This window comes from Lygodium microphyllum, chromosome 6 (assembly GCF_053477565.2).
Source record: "Lygodium microphyllum isolate KBCC chromosome 6, Lygodium_microphyllum_v1.1.10, whole genome shotgun sequence".
NCBI classification, from domain to species: domain Eukaryota; kingdom Viridiplantae; phylum Streptophyta; class Polypodiopsida; order Schizaeales; family Lygodiaceae; genus Lygodium; species Lygodium microphyllum.
Window position 1 is genome coordinate 1,257,598 of NC_141140.1, and position 24,196 is coordinate 1,281,793.

The 24,196-nt window shown below is 40.9% G+C and overlaps 1 protein-coding gene and 1 pseudogene across 1 annotated transcript; one reads left to right on the plus strand and one right to left on the minus strand.

The window, feature by feature from the left end:
- The first annotated feature begins 17,875 nt into the window (after nt 1-17,875).
- LOC148034225 (uncharacterized) lies at nt 17,876-18,256 on the plus strand. Its single transcript, XM_087680458.1, has one exon. It carries the CDS (start codon nt 17,876-17,878, stop codon nt 18,254-18,256), a length of 381 nt encoding a protein of 126 aa, XP_087536584.1.
- Nucleotides 18,257-20,546: 2,290 nt separating this feature from the next.
- LOC148034226 (germin-like protein 1-1 pseudogene) lies at nt 20,547-21,893 on the minus strand (annotated as a pseudogene).
- Nucleotides 21,894-24,196: the final 2,303 nt, after the last annotated feature.

Sequence of the window (24,196 nt, forward strand, 5' to 3'; positions counted from 1 at the left end):
CTTGACCAGCGGGTATATTGACTTGATAGTCTATCCGTAGAATCCATGGCGTGCCTAGAAAAACTTGATAGCTAGGACGTCTTGCAAACCTTATCACCCTAAAGTCCAGATAGCATTCCACACTCGCAACTGTAACATGGACCTTAGTAATGCAACCTTCTGGTTGTCTTAGACTATCATTAGCCATTCTAAGAAGTGTGGAGCCATCTTTTTGGATCTCTAGACCTAACCTCTTCATCAAGTCTGAACTTATGATATTGACGGAGGATCCAGTGTCCATGATAGCGTGCTCCACTAATATTCCATCGACGTATGCTGGAATCCTAGGGCAATGCTTTTCAGCATGATCGAACCAATCTTTCCCCACTCTAGCTATGCCCAAAGGTTCTACTATATACCCTATATGCAGGATTTTCTTGAATTCCTGGCATACTCCTAGAGAAAGTTTAATCAATTGCATGAGATTCATGTCTGGCTTGACTTCACAAAGGGAACTTGCTAGATCAAAGTCGTGATAATTAGCCAAAGTTCTCTTCTCACGCCAAACCATTCTCTCCTTTGGTCTTTCAATCGGCTTTGGTGCCTCTTTTTTAGCCTTTAACTTCTTTCTTGGCAATCCTTTATCCTCCTTGGGATTGACTTTACTACAACAAGTCTTAACACAACAAAAACAATCAAATTTCTTTGTAAAATTGAAGCATACCGCGTGCCTTGGGTGTTGCGGGTTTTTTAATGATTATTCTGAGCAGCCCACAGACTGACTAGCAACCATTCTTTAGCGTTGAACCTCTTTCCTCAGCCTCCTCTTCTTGAAGCAATCCGATCACAGCCGGACAAGCATTTTTCAGCCCCTCTCCTTCTTGATTTCTTGCACACGAATTGCCTCTATGTAGGAGAGAGAGGAAGGAGAGAGAAAGACTGTTTTGTAGTCTCTTCACTTAGTGCATCAATTCTTGATCTGCTTGTGGCGATGGAGGGCGAAGGATAGAAGCATTCTAGGTCCAAGAGCATTCCTCCTCATCCGTCAGATCAGCAAATCATGATTTGGGGAGAAAAAATGGGGCGCAAAAAACTGACCCCCCCCATCGTTTCATTTCATAGCCTTTGGGCTCATAAGATCTTTTAATTAGAGCTTTAAATCTCTAATAAACTTATCTAGTTCTTCATGCCTCTTGCATTCACACTTCCGGTCAAATGGTTTTTTCAGATTTGAGGGGGCAAACGACAGTGGAATCGAGATCTGTCTGGATGAGCAGCTCCATGGCATCAAAATCTACAAAGCTAGGCTCCATCATGCTCTTCTTGACCTCCAGATCCAATAGCTACTTCACAACCCCGAACCTTGCGGGGATTAAATGGGGGATCAAACAACCTTGGAATGGAGATCTGAGACTTGCGTTGGATTCGTGACGCCATTTTGCATCTAGGAAAACTCCGGCTCAGCCATCTGCCACCGTCTGATTTCCATGAAAATAAGCACTAGCGTTTTAGGGACTTTCCGCTTAAAATCATCATGATTGCCACTGTTGCCTTCGATGAAGTCTATTTTTCCCCTGATATTCATAATTTTTGGCTATTTTAAAGCACTTCTGGGCATAAAAAATCATCTGTCATAGCTATATATATAGCTCAATAGAATGAATTACTTTAATTATTTTGAAAACATAATGAAAGAAAATGCACAAAAAATATATGAGAGAGACCATACCTCTCAAATAGCCTTTGGCCACCTGAAGTTGGAAAGTATGGGATTGAGAAATGTTGTCTAAGAAGAAATTTTGGACTCTTTAATCTCATAGATCCAAATCTGGATCATGTAGGATATAAATCCCATTTAATTGACTCATCAATGTTGATTATGACTTGCATTTTACTGACAGTTGGCAGATACCACCACGTTTGGAAAGATTTAGCTCCATTAATAAGGCATTGTATTCTGCCACATTATTAGTAAAAGTAGCGACAAGATAAACACCCATTTTCATACCCTTTGCTTGCAATCAAGATGGAGAATATGTTGGACTATAGTTTGAAACTCATGTTTCCAAAATCATTTGATAGATAGATCATTTCGCATTATCTAGATGCTCTTGGGCCATGGGGGTTGTTTGGAGAGTATAGGAGTGCAGCAAGAGCCTTAGACCTAGTATCAAGTCGATTTTAGGTCCCTATAGGTGGTGGTTTGCCACGAGCTACTAATAAGTGGCAATTTTCAAACCTCCCCTAATAGGGACTCAACTAGTTAGTGTATGCCAAAAAGTGTGTAGGTACATCCAATATACCCTGATAGAAACTATCAAGATGAGATTCATGACAAGAAAGATCATTGGGAGGTATTCTCCTAAGCACAATAGTTTGACATTGCTGAGAGTGAGAGGTTTTATTAATCCAATTAATATCCCATTTAATCCATCACGAGAAGAAGAAAGCTCTAGTATTCCCCTTTTCCTAAAGAGTTAGTCTACTTTAAGTGGCAATGTAACCCCTCCGGTACAAACCCCAAGAGCAGACCCAAACCTCACGACGGTGCTCGCTAGTGCGATACTTATAGGAATGGAAGATTTTCCCGAGCTTGGCTCTTTCCTATCCACTTTTTATGGGTTAGCATAGAAGGATGCAGAACTCTAGATTAGTTAATTTCAAAAGTTAATGTCTAATTGTTGAATCTAGGATAAAGGACACGACTTTGAAAGGAAGTGTTGCGGTGTGGTATTATGGCTTTGAAGCCGAAACCATAATACGATAGATCTATTCTATGTGGCCTTCAGAAGAGAGTTTGACCTTGAGAGCGGTGGTTAATATTGACTTCATTTGTTGAATGTGATACACTAAGAGCCTCATGAGAATGCTTGAGCTTATTCCAAGAATCTGAAGGAGGTGTTTCGCAAATTTCAAGCCTCTATTCCCATTCCATGTGTTGACCAATTACAGTACTTCTATGTGGATTAGATTTGAATATCCAAGTGCAACTCAGTAGTGTTCCTTTTTCTTATATAGATATTGCAATTTCCCAAGTATAAACATTCGAAAGAAGTAGTAAAACTTAATAGGAAGTCTAGACCCTGAAGTGGGTGGTCCAACAAGATTTAGTTTTAAGTGATGTGGTAGTCAATACCTCTCCCACATATTTTCATTCATGTGAAGAGCGATATATGTGAGAAGCTAGGACATATGACCAATACATGTTTGAGTAAAGTTAGTTTGCTCTAGCAAGATAGCCAATAACCCGGCCCAATGAATCATTGATCAAATGATGTGAATCCTTGAGGGGAGGACCCTAAGAAAATATTGCAAAAGGGAAAAGCCACCTTAGACGAAGTGCCAAGTGGCGTTAGTCTAGTAGAGGGACTTCACTTTGATGGAAATGTAGCCTCTAACAATTTAAGAGTGGTCACCAAGGGCCAGAAAATGAAAGAGATTGAGAATGATAACCCTAGTATAAGCAAATCTAACCCTAAGTCTATCACGATTGATAAGAAGGTTGCAAATGTCAACACCAAGATGGGTCCTCTTAAATTTGAAGTTATTTTGGAGGAGTGGGTGGTTAGGAGCAATTTTAATTCAAAAGTGAAGGAGGTTGTTAAGGCTATTAGAAAGCCAAAAGAGAGGATGGTGTGGCAAGAAAAAAAGGCTATTGCAAAATTGCGTGAGTTGGATCTAGCAAATGTTCTATATGGAGTCAAGCTAGATGTGAACTTGCTACAATTAATACAATTGTCACCTAAAGTTTGCAATGAATTCAAGAAAATCCCAAAAATATATTATGTTTTAGAAATTGCAATTGCCAAGCGAGTGGGTAGTGAATGGTAGGAACATGTGGAGAAGCACTACCCTAAAGTTCAGGCATATATTGATGGCATCTTGATAGAAAATGTTGTGGTAGACCTGAGCTTGTCTCTATCTAAACATTATGATTATGGACTTACTAGAGAGGCTTCGTTTACCCATTCAAAAGGAAGTCACAACTATGATCCTAAAAATTGTTGACGATTGTTAAAGATAGCGAGAAGGAATAGTCTCTCAAGTACATGTAACAATAACGCATATTGAGTGTGTTCTTGATTTCCGTGTTATTTGATTTCCTAGGAGACCAAGCTATGAGTTGTTGGTAGGAGGATTGTGGATATTACACTTTGATTGTTTGATAGACATCCCAACTAGTCAATTGATCTTTGGACATGCATCAAGGAGAATGATTTTGCATGTTTACCCTGAACACCCACCAGTGAATGAAAGGACACCACTCCAAATTCAAAATGGGATGCACTTGATGGAACCTCTATTACTTGAACTTTGAGCTCTAGTGAGTCTAATGGGGGTTCCACAACAAAGGAAGTCTATCAAGTGTGCTTAAATGAGCTTATGGGGGCAAAAGATCAAATATGCAATGTTGATGTAATAGAGTGGGAGATTCTTAGGACTCCTAATAATCCCCATCTAATCAAACTCGGTACTATACTATTTGATGATGAGTGTGCAAAATATGTATTGCATCTACAGGAGTTTAGAGGTATATTTGCATGAAGGTATGATGAGTTGAAGAGGATTCCCCTTACTATTGTCGTGCATACAATCCCATTAAAAGAAGGCAGTAAGGTAGTAAGATAGAAGATTAGATGAATTCCTCTTGAGTTGAGAGGGCCTCTTTTTGAGGACTTCATGTAGTTAAGAAAGGTAGGTCTAATCTTTTCTATGAAACATATTGAATGATGTTCACCAGTTGTGATAAGGAAAATAAGAATAATCAAAATCGCCTATGTGTAGATTTGAAAGTGTTGAAGAAGCTAACAATAAAGGACTACTATCCTTTTCCCTTTATTAAAAAAATTTAAGATCACTTAGTAGGGCAAGAAATGTACTCCTTTATGGATTCTTTGTGGGGTATAATCAAATGGCCGTAGTTGAGGAGGATCAATTAAAAGTGATGTTCAATACAGTCTTTGGTACCTCTATGTACCATGTCAAAGTCTATGTAAAGCTCCAAGGTCTTGCAAAAGAATGATTGATAAGACCTTTACCAATATCTCCCCTAAACAGTTTAAGGATTTTATAGACGATTTGAGAGCGGCTATCAAAACCCATGATAGGCAACTCATCCTTCTACGTAAATGTTTTGAGTATTGCATAGCATTAAATCCTCAAATGTATGTATTTAGGGTATCCTATGGATTATAGCTTGGCCATAATGTGAGTGCAATTGGCATTGCCACTAATCTTGAGAAAGTAGCAGTAATTGTGGCCATGAGCCCACCCACAAGTCCTAGGGAGGTTCAAAGCTTTCTTTCATATTTGGAATATTATCGTCAGCTCATTAATGCATTGGTTGATCTCTTGGCGCACAACCATGTTTTCAAATGGATTGAACCCTGTGCAATGGTTTTTGAGGATGTTAAGCTATAATTATAAAAAATTCCAATGCTAAAAGCTCAAAATAGGGGTGAGGTTTTTTATATCTTTATAGCTACAAGAAGGCACAGTATCAATTGTTGCCTATACCAAATTTAGGAGGCGCAGGTGTATCATCTAAGTGCTTTTCCAAGCCAAAAATTACGAGTTTCAAAGTGCTAATATAGTTATTTAGAAAAGTGTGTTTGGCGACGGTGTTCACTAGCAAGAACTTTAGACATTACATTCTTTATGAGAAGGTGGTGTTTTTCACCAAGTTAGAGGGTCTATGATTATTGATGAACAAGCTTCAACCCCTAACCACCTAGCTAAATGACTAATCTCTTTTTAGGAGTTTGGCTATGAAATTCAAAGTAAGCCACTAAAAGTGTAGGCTATTATTGAATTTTTAGTAGATTTTTTTGAGCCTTAGAAAAATTGGGATGATATTAGTGACTACGAGGATCTATGCAAGATTGATACACCCTCAATCTCGTAGTCATATGCATTAATTACTGATAATCTATCCACAAGAAACCCTACAGATTCTCCTTTTGAATCTAAGAAGAGAAAGATTAAGAAACAAGCACTTTGCTTTTCCATTATAGAAAGTGTCTTGTACATAAGGGGAGTGTATGAGGTATATCATTGTGTGTAGTGCCTGATGAGGTACCATTCATTTTAGATAAATGCCATGATTCAACATGTGCGGATCATTTTTGTCAATGGTTTATTCCTGAAAAAGCTTTGCATGCTAGTTATTGGTAGCCAACGATCTTCCTGGATACTTTTACATATGTTACATGTTGTGATATCTATTAGAGACACAATGCTAGGGAAAATCACAAGAGGTTGCAAGGAAAGAGGAATATAGATCTATGGACTTATGGGAAACTATATCCAAAAGATCCTTTGCATAACTTGGTGCCTCCCTTCATGGATATTATATCCTTAGTAAGCTTCATTGGAAATGGTTAGAATAGCCTCTTAGGATATACTCATCATTTGGATGCCATTAGCAATGTACATAAGTTACAAAGAGATTTGTTAGACAAGGAGAATGCCTCTTTGAGGAAAACATTAGAGCAATGTAAGCATAAATTACTACAAAACAAAGAGACTATTTTAGAGCTAGAGAAATAGAGAGATCAATTGAGGCTTAATGAAAGAATATTGGGGGTTCACAAATGATGCAATAAACTTTGAAATATTAAGACATGGAAATTTGAAAGAATACATGCAGTGAAGTAAGTTCTTTGTTACTTTTTTCTCCATCTCATAAAGTATTTCTAAAATAACTTATGATAACTAAACATTTATTATTGTGAGTAGAGGGATACTCTACAACCTAATGAAGAAACGACTTCAACCATGCAGGCATCAATTTAACACTTTAAAATACCTCTAAATAAGGAAGGCAACACATTGAAATCTTGCAAGATAGGGGATTGAGATTTTCGTGAGAGGGAGTCTAGTTAGCTCAAGTGATATACAAGCTTTGTTGGATGAGGCAGATATATCTAGCAAGGGATTCACAACTATTTACAAATATCTTTATAGGAAGATGAAGGAATCTAAGCTACAAAAATAAATATTTCCAAACCCAATATCACTCAAAAGAATGTGAAAATAAGTGAATAATCAAGTTCTACAACTCCTAGGATCTCCATTTCATATCAAAGATACTTATCATTTAGCACTAGGGGAGACGATGGTTTACAACAAATACAACAATATATTTTACAACTTGAAGGCCTTGCACTCATACTTTGTTCTATTATTCGAGGTGACTCCGAATGAATGTAATGGTCTCGTAAAATTTTTACTCAAGTTTGATGAGTGCCAAATTGTGAGGGATAAAAAGCTAAAATAAGTCACCATCGCCCTGATGAATAGGGCACTTGATCCAACAATTTCAAAGTACAATCCAAAATGGTTCAGTGTCTAGCCTAGGAACTATGTATTCTCTCTCGGATCCTTTGAGATGATCAACATATCTTAAATTGAAAGTTCACTTATACTAATACAGTTGTTGTGTCACGTTGTCGAAGGGTTTACGAAAGCATAGTCGCGTCTTCAGAAGACCTTGATATATATCAAGATGGAAGATCAAACAAATAAATAATCCCAATGTCAGAGATGGTTCTAGCATTCAACTCTGAGTCATATATTAACCATACAATAATTCCAGATTTCAATCAATAAATTCAGTTTTAGCTTCAGCATGTCATACAGGTAAAGTATACCAATAGCATTCTTGTAATCCACTTTTTAACATTGCATCAACAACTTTGCATTCCAATGTGATATGATGTCTACAATTCTTGGCAAAGAGACTATTGTATGTTTGTTCAGCCCATATCTACAAGATTTTAAAATGTTGTGGACCACGATGTGGCAAATGCCTTGAAAGAGTGAATGTTCATTACAAACATTCTTTTGTCAGGGTCACAGTGACATAACAATATACAAGCCACAGCACTCAATTTAGTGCAAGCAAGGCTCCATTCCCATCTTGTAGATGCACCTCATCAAACCCAAGAGTCAGTCCCCAAACAATGTCCAAAGTTGCAATTCATAGAAGTGATCGATATGCTTTCTCAAGTTCTCTTGGCTTTTAATCCACAAAACTATTGACAATAGATAGCTAAGTGACTGCTCCTTTCAGGTTACCAACATGCTCAACCAATGCTTTTCTCAGCTGGCTGCTTCATCGGAGGAACATTGATATTCCAATGGTAGACCCAAAGCTTGTATTCTGGTTTATATGACTGTGCAAAGTCCAATATATATAAGAAATGAACCCTCAAAACATCCTTCAATTGCTCACTGAGACCATGAGTGCTTTACTCCAAATTACTGATTTCACCATGCATACACCTTCAACAAAAATCTCTGCAGAGATAATCTTCAAGCTCACTTCTAGAAACCAAGTTTTACTGTGCGTACTGCAGGAAAGCTCTCAACAGAGTTAACTCTACTTAGAAAAGAAATTGATGTCACTCCAATAATGTAGGATTCTTCAAAGACGAGAACCAGATTTCGGAACAACTAATTGTTTCTGTTAAGAAGTAAAGCCACGAGTCAACCAATCAGGAATTGTATGCTAGAAGAAAATACAGCTCTCATAGCTTCATGTGTAGTAGCCATCTGATAGTTGACTACTGCTGAGTGTGTCGTCAAAGACCGAGTTTGAATTCGTCATCTTTAGCAGGAGTCTGAATTCATCCGGATTGTCCCCCCCTGACAGGTAAAAATCACATCGTTTCCTATCCTTGCAGTAATCTCATCATATCGCCACATGATGGCAGCTCTCCGCAGCCTCACAAGAAGAAGGGCCCATCACCCTTGCCTGCTGCCCTGGCGCCTCCGCCATAGCCACACCCGAAGCCTCAGGGAAGAGCTCCTCGACCGCAAGATCGAGCCGTCCGCCGCCAAGAAGCTCAAAGATGCCTTCCTGGAGTACAGAGTCCGAACGACCATTATTCTATTCCTGTGGCACAATCCAGTCTGGTTCCGCTTGATCTCATCAGTCGAGTAGGCTATGGGGAAGGGACTGGTGGGTGGTCTTCTCTTGTGCGTTGCTGACTTGGTGCAAGACCTCTCTTCTGACGAGCATCCATTTGAAGCTCCCGCCTTCTCTGATTCTCAACGCCCGACTAGTTGTAACATAGGTCATGAGAATAATGCTCCATTTCGTGGAAGCGATGATGTTGTTTTCGCCACGACATACAAAAAGCTGGCGTTGGAATTAGCTAATTCTGGCCATTCTTGGACCAGTTTGACACAGCAGCTATATTCAGCTCTCGCCTCTGCAGATCAAGCTATTTGTGCCGTGAATGTGAACCTTAGATTTCTTTCTGAGAAAGTAGCTAGTCTGAAGCTGACATTACAGCGAGGTAATGATGTGATAAACGAGCTCCGAAAAGCTGCTCTACACTTAGGACGGAAGGGTGTCTCCTTTCCGAGATTCCCTGCACGTCGACTCCCCTTTTTCTCCTCAAAATTCTACATTGTATTATCTTCCTTCTCTCCCTCCAAAAACACCTTTCAAAAATTAAAGCTTCTCTTTTTCCCCCTTCAAAAGCACGACTCCTCTCATGAGCTTGAATATGCCTCCACTAAATCTGAAACACTAGAACCCCCAAAAACATGTCCCAACAACTCACAAGGTCAAATGTCCATTCCTAGTTCCAATCTGTAAATTTGTGTGATTCCTTGGCTCATCACTATTCTCCCCTGTAATTTCCTCCAAAGATCTTCCCTTTGTTTCAGGGACAAGAAAAGTGAAAAAGAAACCCAGCTCATTGTAGTATTTGCTATTCACAACAATAAGATTGATTGTGTACAGATTTGAGAAAATGCACTCCTCTTACATCCCTGAAAGCAACCCTTCCATACGCTGAAAATAAATGTAATCACAACAACTAAATATGTACAAAGTACCAAATCCCATGCACAACTTTTGGGTGGTTTACACACCTCAAATGCGCAGCAATACGACATCCACCCCCTCTAATCCTGCGCATCCTCCGGATGGGCCAACTACCCATAATCATTATCATCAAGATCCACAAACAAATCAATCTCTTCGTTATGCATTGCCGGTAGATCAACAAGATTTTCAGCCATATCATCTGTCTCTTCCATTGGAGTTTCTTGTCGTTGCTCTTCTCTTGAAAATTCTTCCAATGCATAATCCTCATCATCTCTTTTCTTGAAAATTTTGATTCTTTTTCCAGCAATAGGTATTCCAAGCACTGTCCCATCCAATTCAGTCAGCTCATATGTTGCATTATCAAAGACATGTCTGACTATGTATGGCCCAAACCATCTTTTCACCATTTTCCGAAGTGCAGTATGCTGATTTTCAAGGCTGCTATCAAAGACCAATACCCAATCTCCCTCTTCTATTGCTCTAGGCCGCAAGCGATGCCTGCTATCAAACCTGTCCTTGTTCCTTAGTCTAGCAACTTTCAACCTGTCAATAGCTAGCTGAATATCCTCAGGTCTCTTCTCCAACTGTCGAATCCAAAGAGCTAAGAGCTCCTCTCTCGTCAAGTCCTCCTGCCAAGGTAAAACTGACCAAGTCAAAGCACAAGTCTCAATCGGCATAACAGGTTTCTGACCATACATCAACTCTGCAGGCATATATCCTGTAGTAACACTATGAGTCGTACGATCAGCCCATAAAGCAAATGGTAGAAGTCTCGGCCATTCTCCAATCCGTCCTCTGCATGCTTTGGCTAATGCTTTCACTATCGGCGGATGCCCTCTTTCACTCTTCCCATTTCCCTCTGGATTGTATGCTGTGGTTAGAACCAATTTGATTCCTAGCTGAGAGAAAAACTCCCTAGCTTCATCTGCATCCAATTCACTACGATCCGCAGTGATCTTACCCACACAACCATACTTGCAGAAAATTTCCTCCAATAAGAACTTACACACTGCACTAGTGGTCTTCGTTCTCAAAGATCTGCCCTCAACATGATTAGAAAGATCCTCTCTAGCCAAAACAATGTATCTCATCTGCCATAGACCCATAGGCATGGTAACCAAATCAACTACCCACTTATAATGAATGCATAGTGGATAGGTCGGATGAAGCTCATCTCTATAGCGCACTACTGAATACATCTGGCAGTCTCTGCAAGTCTCAACAAAGTGAGAAACATCTCTGTACATGCCTTTCCACCAATATTTCTCCCTGATTTTCTCATAAGTAGCCCATACTCCTCTATGACCAGCCCAAGGACTCTCATGAAACTCCCTCATCACCTGTAACTGTGTCTCTCTATCGCAGACAACCCGCAAAGGTAATCCGCCTCTTTTCTTCGGATGCTTCCAAAGAAATCCGTCCTTGAGAAAATAACCATAAGCTTTCCTTCTGATCTTCTTGAACTCTTCATCTGTCCATTCATCTCTTTTGCTTAGTGTACTAAGGTACCTGCCAATCTGCAACCAATCTCCAACATAAAGTTATTCTATAAAAGCCATAATATCAAAGACATGACAAACATGATCAACCATAGTAGCTGAAATTTCTGCATCATCCTCTTTTGCAAGTAGAGTCTCCTCATCATCATACCTGGCTCTAGACAACATATCTGCCACAGGATTATCCTTCCCTGCTATGTGTTTAAATTCCGGATTTAATGACTTGATGTATGCAATCCATCTCAACATGGCTATATCCGGAGTAGAGCAACTCGTGATCATACCAATCAATGGCAAGCAATCTGTCTCTACCACAACTGAAGCTCCAATAAAGTACTCCTTGTCACATTTGAGAGCCGTGACAATCCCCAATAACTCCCTCTTGATTTGCGGATATCTCCTCTGTCTCTCGTTTAGGACTTTTGCCCCAAACCGAATAGCATACCTATTTCCATCTGCATCATCTTGACCCACAGCCCAACCTATGCCAATTGGACTAGTATCAACTGTCAATACAATAGGCCTATCACAATTATAATCCGCTTTCCTGAGAGTAGGAGCATTCTGCAATAACTTCTTCAATTTCCGCATGGCTTTAGTGTGGCTCTCATCCCAATAGAATTTCTGCCCCTTTCGAAGCAGCTGATACAAACAATCTGCTATGTGTGCAAAATGAGGTATCCAAATCATATAAAACACACAAGCACCAATGAATCTCCGTACCTCTAAAGTGGTAGAACAATACTCTGCAATCTTGCCTATAGCATTCACCTTATCAGGTGAGGGTTTCTTGCCATAATATCCACACATATGCCCAACAATGACAACCTCATTCACTCCAAAAACAGATTTTTGCCCTGAAAGTGTCAAGTTCACTTCTTCTAACCTGGCCAAAATCTTCTCACATGCTGAAATATGATCAGCCACAAAGTACCTGCATCCCTGCTCATTTAGGCTCTCATTTTTCTCTTCTTCTGCACACCCCTTAATGGGCACATCATCCAAGAAAGGCATAGTAAATTGAGGTATGTAATCACGAAGGACCTTATGCATGGCATTCATCATATGCGCAACAAAATTAGTGGCACCTTGAGGCAAGGTACACATCCTGACAAGCCCAATAGGAGTTCTCATGGTGGTTATATCCCTGCTTTCCAAAGCCAGCTAAAACTGATCATAACCTGAATACAAATCACCCAAAGAATAGATGGCATGTCCAGCAAATGCCTCTGCAAACTCATCCACAACTGGACCTATACCAACATTCCTGATGGTAACTCTGTTCACTGGATGCATGTCCTGAATAAATCGAAGAGTACCATTCTTCTTTGGAACTGTAAACCACCTGTTTGAGTATGGTGCAGATGAAGGCTCAAGGATTCCCATCCTGATTTTCTCATTCAATAAATCAATCAGCTTTGGCAAGTGTGCTTTAGGCACTGGAATAGGTCGGAGATTCCATGGGATATGAGGAATAGTAAAGATGACCATAGGAGCAACAATATCAGGATTCACATATCCAATCTCATGTGGGACAAAAGTAAATCCCCTTCCATGACGCTCAAGCATCTCCTAAAAGCATTGCTTCTCCATGGGTAACAAGAAATCACCATTTCCAATTTTCAATTCAGCAAGTGTCTCTGCTGAAAATTTATGACCAATATGCTCTGGATTCCTCAAAATTTGCTGTTTAGCAGCCCTCTCTATTTGCTGATCACTGTTAGGTGGAAGCGGTACAGCAACCGGCTTCACCTTCTTATCCACAGTTTTGTACTTCGTGTCAACCCTGGCTTCATTATGCTCTTCTGCATTACATAAACCCTGCTGTAAATCAGCAATTCTGCACTCCAATGGCTGAATATTCTCAGCCCTCTGCTCTATGGACTGCATAGGAACAGCCCCAAACTCTGAATGCTGAAATATTTCAGCAGTAAACTCTGTTGGCTGAAAATTTTCAGCCCTCTGTCTCTCTGAAAGCTGATCATAACCAGCTGGAAACTCTGTTTGCTGAATTTCTTCAGCACTCAATACTCTTTGCTGAGTTTCCTCAGCCTCTGACTCAATTTGTGACATAAAATCTGCAATTTCATGAAACATGTCCAGGGATTGCACTAATACATTACCATGACAATTCAGCATATCAGTTTTCAACATATCTCCCATCTCTGTCATCGTATCTGCACAAATCACACTGTCATACATACCATCTATGTGCTCATCATCCTCCAAAATTCCTGCATTTTTCAAATTTTTCTCCTTCCTGCATATATACTGCCTGGCAGCTCTAGACAATCTAGAAGTCCTCTGATAGCTCATTGAACTGTTTGCTGAAATCCCAACATAACCGGAGGAGAAAACACTGCTGCCAGGAGGCGAGAACTCCAATCTCCTCTCCTCTGTACCACCGTCGTCTCGCGAAACGGCGGTACCTAATGAAAACCCGAATCCCTCACAGTGGGTAAGGGTGCATCTCTGAGAGTATCTCTGTTTCTAACATGGTTCACACATACAGTCATAAACTGAACTGCTCTCATACTATCTTTACTGCGAATCCGTGCATAAGCAGATCCATCATCCATGACCTTTGTCTCCATGCGCATCTCTGTAATGAATGACTGTCCAAGAATTATAGGATAAGAGCATGAATCCTGCACAAAGAAATGAAAATCCTCCTCTACATCACCAATAGAAACCCTGACACTAGGGCAAGCAGCATATAAATCACCTGCAGTGTTATTGGCGGCTCTCATACGCCACCCATGCTCTACATCCATAGGCCATCTGTTACTCTCATAAACTCCATGAACAATGAGATTAATCTCTGAACCATGATCAACCAATGCAACATAAGGCACCTGTTTCTCTCCAACCTTTACCATCGTCTCTGTAGTTGCCCTAGCCCAATGGCTCCGCGAAAAGTGACTACGCGGTATCAAAACAGGCTCATCAATTTCAGCATAATGCATAGGCTGAACCCTCTTCTCTACCTGTGGCAAAACAGAAGCATTAACAACCATAACCTCATCATCATCCTCGTCCAACTCTCCAATCAAAACTCCCTGTGCATCAGTGGTAGACAATGCATGTCTTTTCCTCTTCAGGACCTCCTGAAACTGATCCTGAAACTCTCTTTTTGAGATGCCCAAAATCTCAGAAATAGTGAAAGTCACCTCACTGCCAAGTATCTTATCATTAAAGATTTTCTTCATATCTGTAGATGTCTCAATGTCGGACATCAATCTGAATCCTGGCTGTTTTCTCTCTCTAGGCTCTTGCCTCTTTTCCCTCTTTTGAGCATCCTCCATCTGTCGATCTGCTGGTCTTGAAGACGGTCCTGCAGTAGGTGGAGTAACAAACTCACCCCCTCTAGTCTTCTTAGCTGCACTTGGATTGTCTTCATCCCTCTTACGCTTCTTCTCAACAAATACATCTGCACCATGAGATTTAGCCAAATAAGCATAAATAGAATACCTGTCAACAGGCGAGTCCCATCCTGTCTCTGATCTGATGCTAGAGCCTGCGCTAGTCAAAACAGTTTGCTGAATTTTTCCCTTGTTTGCAGTCTCCATAGCATAAGTCCATAGTGCGGACTGAGTCTCCGATCCCTTCTCAATCTGTACTCCATATGCAGAAGCATCACCTCTAGCTGTCACATAAGAAGTACGCGCAGCCGTGTCCTCCACTAACTTCTTCATTCCACCTTTACCAAAGTTGGTAGCAAGTGGAGCTCCTGTCTCAGTCAACCAAATCTTACCATCTTGCCCCCAATATACCAAATTCTGCCTCCTTGCATCCTGGAAAGAGTCACAATCCCTACAATGCTGATGCTCTGTACTATCACACCAAATACATCTCCGATCTCTCCTAGGTGCACTAGGAGCACTCCTAGGTGCAATAGGAGCACTAGAAGAAGTAGCAGGCGCTGTCGAAGCAAACTGCTCCTTCAACTTACCCACCAACTCCGCTTTGACTGACTCAAGTGTCAAATCTGTGATTCCTTTGATTATGTCATCAAGAGAAGTAGGCACCAATGGAGCGGATGGTTTTGGAGCAGAAGGTGTAGGCATCGGTCGTGGAACAGGAGGAATAGGTAGAGTAGAAACAGTAGGCACTGGCATAGGCCAAGAAACTGGCTGAGGAGGAGAAGAAATAACAGGGATAGAAGTAGGCATAGGAACAGATGATGGTGTAGGTGTCATGGAACCATTCTGTAGGCGAGTCTTCCATATCCTTCTCTTGGTCAATGTCGAAACTGCATCCTGAGCATCCTGCCAATCAGTTTTAAGACCCATAGGCTTCGTGCGATCTTCAAGAAGCTCACCCAATTCTTCTTGAAGAGCAGGATCTGCAGCTTGCAAGAAAAGTTCAACTTTTTCAACATCTAATGCTCTTTGTTCAATGGCATCAAGCTGACTATACCTTTCTTCAAATTCTCGAATCAACTCCGAAGCAGCAAGACCTTTGTTTGGCATGTAGACCCACTCTCGGAATGACCGTCGAGTAGCCATACCAAAGTCCTCAAGGAAATATTCTTCTTTAAGAGCCTTCTTAAAATCTTGCCAATGTGTATTTTGAATAAACAAATCAGTCACTTTTGTTCTCAAAGCAGGTGTGACAAGACGAAGGAAGTACTTACTCATAAGTCCAGCAGGGACTCCAAAAAACCCCATCTTGATCTCATATGTCTTCAAATATGCTGAAACATTACGCCCGTCAAATAGCTTCTTCTCACTCTCAACTGCTTCAATAGCCTTAGTTGCGCTGTTTGCATTCTCCTGCTCCGAATAGAGTTGCCTTTGCTGAGACAACTATTGTTGATGCAATTGTTGTTGCTGCTGCATATACATTTGTGTTTGCTGATTTTGGAGCTGCATATACATGGACATATTCTGCAAAATCTGTTTTAGATCCTCCATTGAAGTACTTGACGCAGCAGTCATTGATGGAGCTGAAGTAGAGGCAGCTGGAGTTGTAGAGGAAGCTGAAATAGAGGCTGAAGTGTCTCCCATCCTGAAATTTCTGCGACGCTTTCACGTCGGGTTCACCAAAGATGTCGAAGGGTTTACGAAAGCATAGTCGCGTCTTCAGAAGACCTTGATATATATCAAGATGGAAGATCAAACAAATAAATAATCCCAATGTCAGAGATGGTTCTAACATTCAACTCTGAGTCATATATTAACCATACAATAATTCCAGATTTCAATCAATAAATTCAGTTTTAGCTACAGCATGTCATACAGGTAAAGTATACCAATAGCATTATTGTAATCCACTTTTTAACATTGCATCAACAACTTTGCATTCCAATGTGATATGATGTCTACAATTCTTGGCAAAGAGACTATTGTATGTTTGTTCAGCCCATATCTACAAGATTTTAAAATGTTGTGGACCACGATGTGGCAAATGCCTTGAAAGAGTGAATGTTCATTACAAACATTCTTTTGTCAGGGTCACAGTGACATAACAATATACAAGCCACAGCACTCAATTTAGTGCAAGCAAGGCTCCATTCCCATCTTGTAGATGCACCTCATCAAACCCAAGAGTCAGTCCCCAAACAATGTCCAAAGTTGCAATTCATAGAAGTGATCGATATGCTTTCTCAAGTTCTCTTGGCTTTTAATCCACAAAACTATTGACAATAGATAGCTAAGTGACTGCTCCTTTCAGGTTACCAACATGCTCAACCAATGCTTTTCTCAGCTGGCTGCTTCATCGGAGGAACATTGATATTCCAATGGTAGACCCAAAGCTTGTATTCTAGTTTATATGACTGTGCAAAGTCCAATATATATAAGAAATGAACCCTCAAAACATCCTTCAATTGCTCACTGAGACCATGAGTGCTTTACTCCAAATTACTGATTTCACCATGCATACACCTTCAGCAAAAATCTCTGCAGAGATAATCTTCAAGCTCACTTTGAGAAACCAAGTTTTACTGTGCGTACTGCAGGAAAGCTCTCAACAGAGTTAACTCTACTTAGAAAAGAAATTGATGTCACTCCAATAATGTAGGATTCTTCAAAGACGAGAACCAGATTTCGGAACAACTAATTGTTTCTGTTAAGAAGTAAAGCCACGAGTCAACCAATCAGGAATTGTATGCTAGAAGAAAATACAGCTCTCATAGCTTCATGTGTAGTAGCCATCTGATAGTTGACTACTGCTGAGTGTGTTGTCAAAGACCGAGTTTGAATTCGTCATCTTTAGTAGGAGTCTGAATTCATCCGGATTGTCCCCCCCCTGACAGGTAAAAATCACATCGTTTCCTATCCTTGCAGTAATCTCATCATACGGCCACATGATGGCAGCTCTCCGCAGCCTCACAAGAAGAAGGGCCCATCACCCTTGCCTGCTACCCTGGCGCCTCCGCCATAGCCACACCCGAAGCCTCTGGGAAGAGCTCCTCGGCCGCAAGATCGAGCCGTCCGCCGCCAAGAAGCTCAAAGATGCCTTCCTGGAGTACAGAGTCCGAACGACCGTTATTCTATTCCTGTGGCACAATCCAGTCTGGTTCCGCTTGATCTCATCAGTCGAGTAGGCTATGGGGAAGGGGCTGGTGGGTGGTCTTCTCTTGTGCGTTGCTGACTTGGTTCAAGACCTCTCTTCTGACGAGCATCCATTTGAAGCTCCCGCCTTCTCTGATTCTCAACGCCCGATTAGTTGTAACATAGGTCATGAGAATAATGCTCCATTTCGTGGAAGCGATGATGCTGTTTTCGCCACGACATACAAAAAGCTGGCGTTGGAATTAGCTAATTCTGGCCATTCTTGGACCAGTTTGACACAGCAGCTATATTCAGCTCTCGCCTCTGCAGATCAAGCTATTTGTGCCGTGAATGTGAACCTTAGATTTCTTTCTGAGAAAGTAGCTAGTCTGAAGCTGACATTACAGCGAGGTAATGATGTGATAAACGAGCTCTGAAAAGCTGCTCTACACTTAGGACGGAAGGGTGCCTCCTTTCCGAGATTCCCTGCGCGTCGATTCCCCTTTTTCTCCTCAAAATTCTACATTGTATTATCTTCCTTCTCTCCCTCCAAAAACACCTTTCAAAAATTAAAGCTTCTCTTTTTCCCCCTTCAAAAGCACGACTCCTCTCATGAGCTTGAATATGCCTCCACTAAATCTGAAACACTAGAACCCCCAAAAACATGTCCCAACAACTCACAAGGTCAAATGTCCATTCCTAGTTCCAATCTGTAAATTTGTGTGATTCCTTGGCTCATCACTATTCTCCCCTGTAATTTCCTCCAAAGATCTTCCCTTTGTTTCAGGGACAAGAAAAGTGAAAAAGAAACCCAGCTCATTGTAGTATTTGCTATTCACAACAATAAGATTGATTGTGTACAGATTTGAGAAAATGCACTCCTCTTACATCCCTGAAAGCAACCCTTCCATACGCTGAAAATAAATGTAATCACAACAACTAAATATGTACAAAGTACCAAATCCCATGCACAACTTTTGGGTGGTTTACACACCTCAAATGCGCAGCAATACGACAACGTGCTTATAATATGTGTGTACTCTAGGTTATATCTAAGAATTTTGAAACCTCGCATTGGATTTTCCATAGTACGAATATACCTCAAATCATTAGTGAGTAAAGGAATGTGAGAATCTTGGACTTGGAAGGATTTGGAAGATTGAAAGTAGAATGGCATCGAGCATGTGATTTGAAGACCCTAAGGTGCCTGTACAATGTCTCAAAAGAGGGGCCAATTCGAAGAGCTTTTGCCCCAATGAGAAAGGTAATCAACTGTAGTAAAACTGTATATATTTTCTCTTGATGTATGTGGTAATGGATCGATTGCATCTATTCTTCATTTTTCAAAATATCATAAGCAAGTTTTTTTTTTCTTTTTTTTAATTTTAATATTGTCTTACTCATTCTCTCACATTCATGACATGATCTACACCAGTGATTGACATCATTATACACACTTGGCCACACATATCCTTCAGTTAAATTTTTTTGAAGAGTTATTTTGTAGGAATAATGTCCTCCACATACTCCCACATGATTATTTTCAAGAATATGATATATTTCCTCCTTCTAAGGTACTCTTCTCAAAATCAAATCCCACTCCCTTGGCTTAAAGAATATCATTTACGAATTAATATCTTCCAATTCTTCTCAAAAACCTATTTTTTTGTCTTTGGGAACACTCGACGGTACTCTACTAGTTAAGAGAAATTCTTCTTCCAATTCAAAGGTTTCTCTTTCTCTATACAAAGGAAAATCTAGTTTAATAGCAAATACTTGACACATTGCTTCTTGGGCTGCATTATGAGCTTTCTGATTCTCTTTCTTGGGTATGTATTTCAAACTCCAAGCCTCAAATAGATTTAAAACTCTTCAAATTAGGATTCTTGATTTTTCAGACTCCGAGAATCTACTTTACTAAAAGTAGAGCATCTCCTCTAATCCTCAATCTTTGAATTCCTATCCTTTGACAAAGTAAGATAGTTCCTTGCAATGTTGAATATTCAGCTTCATTGTTACTAGTTGCCTCAAGTTCAACAATTTCTTTACTTATCAACTTATCAAGTGGATCATAAACTAAAATCTCTTTTGATGATGCTTGATGTAAATTTCGATATGATCCATCGAAGTACATCGAAAACGAGTTTTCAATCTTTGGTTTCACTTCTTTATCTCCAAATTTTCTTTTTAGCAAGAATCAATTGCCCCTATAAGTCAAAAGATCTACTATTGTAGCTCAAGTTGAATCCTTAACTTGAAATTTATACTTAAATTCCTCAATCTCAACAATCCATTTTATAACCCTCCTCAAAAGGTTTGGGTTATTTACTAATCATGGCAATAGTGTATAGCTTGTCAAAATTGTAAAGGGTTCTAGTAGTAAAAACCTCCTAAACTTTCTGCAAGTACATATTATACTAATCATTTTCAAGAATGTTGGGAGCTTTCTGTGGGATTATAGCATAGGAAAGAGAGACACTCTAGGGCATGGATGGATTTGAAGAAGGTAGGCAAGATGGAGACGCTTTGGCCATAGATGAGCTTCGATTATCTCGTGCTCCTTGGGTCCTATCCACTAAAGTGGAGTACATGATGAAGCAAATTATCAAGTAAGTCTATCTATATGCTGAAGGGTACAATAGGGTCTCTCAAACTCACATTTTTTAAAGGTGATCAAATAATATGACTAAAATCCAATGATTGGCACACTATATGCCAAGTTTGTCCTAGCCTTGATAGTAACTACACAATCAATATTTCAGTGAGATTCATGCCCGTTCAAAGTCTGGCTTGGGGGCGAACATAATCGGATATATGGCACGGGAGACTTCCAATTTACTTGAGGACAATAAGGGTACATAATCGGATATATGGCACGGGAGACTTCCAATTTACTTGAGGACAATAAGGGTACATACATGAAGCTTCATTCAGGTAGGCGGATTTTTGAGACGTCTGTGCGGAGCACAAAGCTAAGCTGGCGTTGCTGATTATTGTAATACCTATACGGAGAGCCATTAGTACACAAGATATCAGGCGCTTACGATCAGAGCTCCGAGCTGTATGTTACATCTTGAATGCCCAGCTGGAAGGTGGCCTTGATGGAGTCAAGCGTGGTGTCGTCGAGGAAGAAGGTCTTGCGGAGGACGGCATTGGGGATGTTGGGCGTGAAGAGGGAGCTGGCTACCAGTTGGAAGCCCGGCTGTTGGCTGTTGAGGGCCACGACAGCGTGGGCGGCGCCAGAGCCGACGTTGAGCTGGAAGTGCAGGAGGCCGCGTGGGAAGATCATGACGTCGCCTGGGCTGAGGACCTTGGCGAAGAGCTTGTTAGAGGTGTCCACGAAGGCGCAGTAGAGGTTGCCAGACAGCACGAAGATGATCTCGCTGGCCCTGGGGTGCGTGTGGGGCACGATCACCCCGCCGGGCGCAAAGTCCAGGCGCGCTACCGACAGCCCTAGTGTGTTCAGGCCCGGAAACTGCTCCACAAGCCCAAACGTGGCCACTGCCAGCACCGGGCTCTCGGTCACATTGGCCGCAGCCTGGGTTAGGCCGTGGAAGATGAAGTCCTCCTCCGTCGCCTTGGCTGCCTCCTTGCACGGATACCCGTTCACGTTGAGCTGCTGCGACAGGTCCGCCACGCAGTAGTCCTGAAGTGGATCCGGATCGGAGGCCTGCACTACCACGCTCATATAGTTATTGTTGCAGGGGCACAGTAGTATTACAGCTATCAAGACCAGGTGGCTGCTGCTGCAGATCAGTCTCGACTTCATCCCTGCATTTCTCCGGCTGCTCATTATCGTCATCATCATCATTATCCACATCAAGTGGTGCTGTGGATACAATTATAATATTGTCTACCAAATACTACTGGGTCCCGTGGAAGGTGCAAAGGACTAGCTAAGGAATGAGGGATTGGGTGATTGATACAAATCACACGACGCTGATTGCATACCCATCAGAGACCCGCCTACATATATATATAACTTTCCTCGCACGGGCGAGTACTCCCCGCCTACAAGCTTTCTCATCCTCTTGTCTTTACCGCTCACTGTTACCTTGCCCGATGATCACAAAATGATAACCCGTCTTTCGTTCTTTCCACGCCAAAGCTTCTGACTCCAAACAAGGCTGGGACATAAGCTTTCTCACTCCTTGCAGACGCTTTGATGAGCTGTTTTTCCGTAGTGTGACTCTTTACATGCACACATTTACGTGATCGACTGTATACTTGCCCCTTCGCTATGACGTTTCCATGAGATTGCCTGTCAACCGTGCACAATCAGACTCCCTCTTTTTGATGTCGACGCACTCCCACAGTACAAGTCTAGCTGCTGGAGAGCTCCCACCCGCCACGCTTCCACGCCAACGTAGCCTACACCCTCGAGTCATTCAGTTAAACGTTATATTCATGTGGAACTAATATACGTTCGAGTTAGCGCTCAAGTAAACTAGATTCACACACTGCTTCAACCGGGATCGTTAGTTCTTACGGGAACACAATAATTTCCTAATGAGTGAAAGCCCAACCTTGGACCTTAGCCACAATAGGTGAACATAATTTTTGGTGGACGTGTTTTCACTCTAAGTAATTGGAAGCTTCAATCTGGCCGTCAACAATCTCATGCAATGGTGAACTCCCTAAACTACCTAGTGCGCATGACAAAATCTAGAGACTCTGCACTTTGAATAAGTAATTTACATGCCCTTGCCTTGAGCAATGTTGAAGGACTATTGGTTTGTAACTGGTTCACAACATTGAAATTGGAATCTCATATGTATGGCTTGATATGGGGCTCCCAGGGTGACAACTAGAACTTTTCAATACTTAATTTGGATTACAATTCTCTTTATGTAGCCAGGGAAAGCCATGGTTTTGAAATGGTAGTGTTTTACAACTATTTGCGCATCCTTACCCTTATAGATTGAATCTCTTGTTTCAAAGAGCAATGGCTTAACATTGTCTCAATATATCTCTATTGAAAAGTGACAATTCATATGAGCTTGACATGGGACTTTGAGGATGATAGCTACACGTTGTGGGCACAATTCGATGCATGTAGTCCACTACAACATGGAGGGTACACCAATGAGAAATAAGACAAAGATATGTGCCAATGTGTTTCAAAATATCAAGCCTTGCCATCGAAATATGGGTCGGTATAAGCTTTGGTTTATGTACGTCGATATGATCATTGGAACTACCAGTGTATATGTAACATATATAACTATGCAAATACTAATGCATATATTGACACATTGTTAAGGGGGATATATGTCAAACCCACAAACCACAACGGTTCAAGAGGATAGACAAGATGGAAGGAAGAATGGAGACACCAAGAAATACTCACTGTATTACTTTGTAAAAGAATTCATACATTGTACACACCCTCTTGGATTACAAACAATCTTTTGATAGCCCAAAGCATCCATCAATAGTAGGCAAGTAGAAGCCTTAAGCAAGATTACCCTATATTAAAACCCTAGGATCAGTAGTCCTTTTGCAATCACATTTTAATCTATCTACCTATCTCTAAGATTGTAGGAGATAAACATGCCCAAGGTCTCTCAAATTGCAAGCAATGTGCCCTTAATGTGTGCTTCAAGGCCTCACAGATTGCTAGCAATGTGTGTCCATGGCATTGAGAAATCGAAGGTGGAGACATGACCAATAGGTGGATGCGGGATCAACACCAATAATACATTCTTCAAGGCCTCTTAGATTGCACACCTTGGAGATGTTCAATCATGAAAGAGAGGGGCATGACGATGGTGATTGTGCCCTAATCTACATCTCACTACTTCTTTGCATGACTCTGGCACATGTCTAGCCCATATTGTTGAGGACAATGGAGATGGACCTATTGATGATGATAAAAATTGATCCTCAATTTATTAAGGAATTCCAACACATGAGAAGTGGTACCTAGTGTGAAGGGCAATGGTGATTATGGATTCCAGAGGCTCAATGTGCTAAAATATTTGAAATGTCATCAATCGTGAAGCCAATCTTGCTCGCAAATGGTAGTAGTGAAACCTTAGAGGCCTAGAAGAAGCAAATATTGAAGAAATTAAAGCTTGTAGATCTATTGCTATGGTTGCCTTGCTGTATTTTAGGGTTTTCAGCCAAGAGAATGAAGATCAGGGCTTAATTCTTGCAAAAGCTTGTTGTAGAAGTTTCCCACTGACTGTGTCAAGGTTGTTTGACAAGCATGGAAGAGACTGGGAGCAACAAGAGTATGAAATTAGAGCAACAATGGCATTTTTGTGGGTCTCTGTTGAGATTGCTAGAATTGTCTAGTGCAAGTGATTCTATCGAAGATGGACTAAAGTGAAAATAGGAGAAGGGGCTAGTGAACAAATTGATGGTAGACTAAG

What these genes read in the sequence shown, in the direction of transcription:
- LOC148034225 (XM_087680458.1), top strand. Translation starts at nt 17,876, where the DNA reads ATGGGGAAGGGGCTGGTGGGTGGTCTTCTCTTGTGCGTTGCTGACTTG.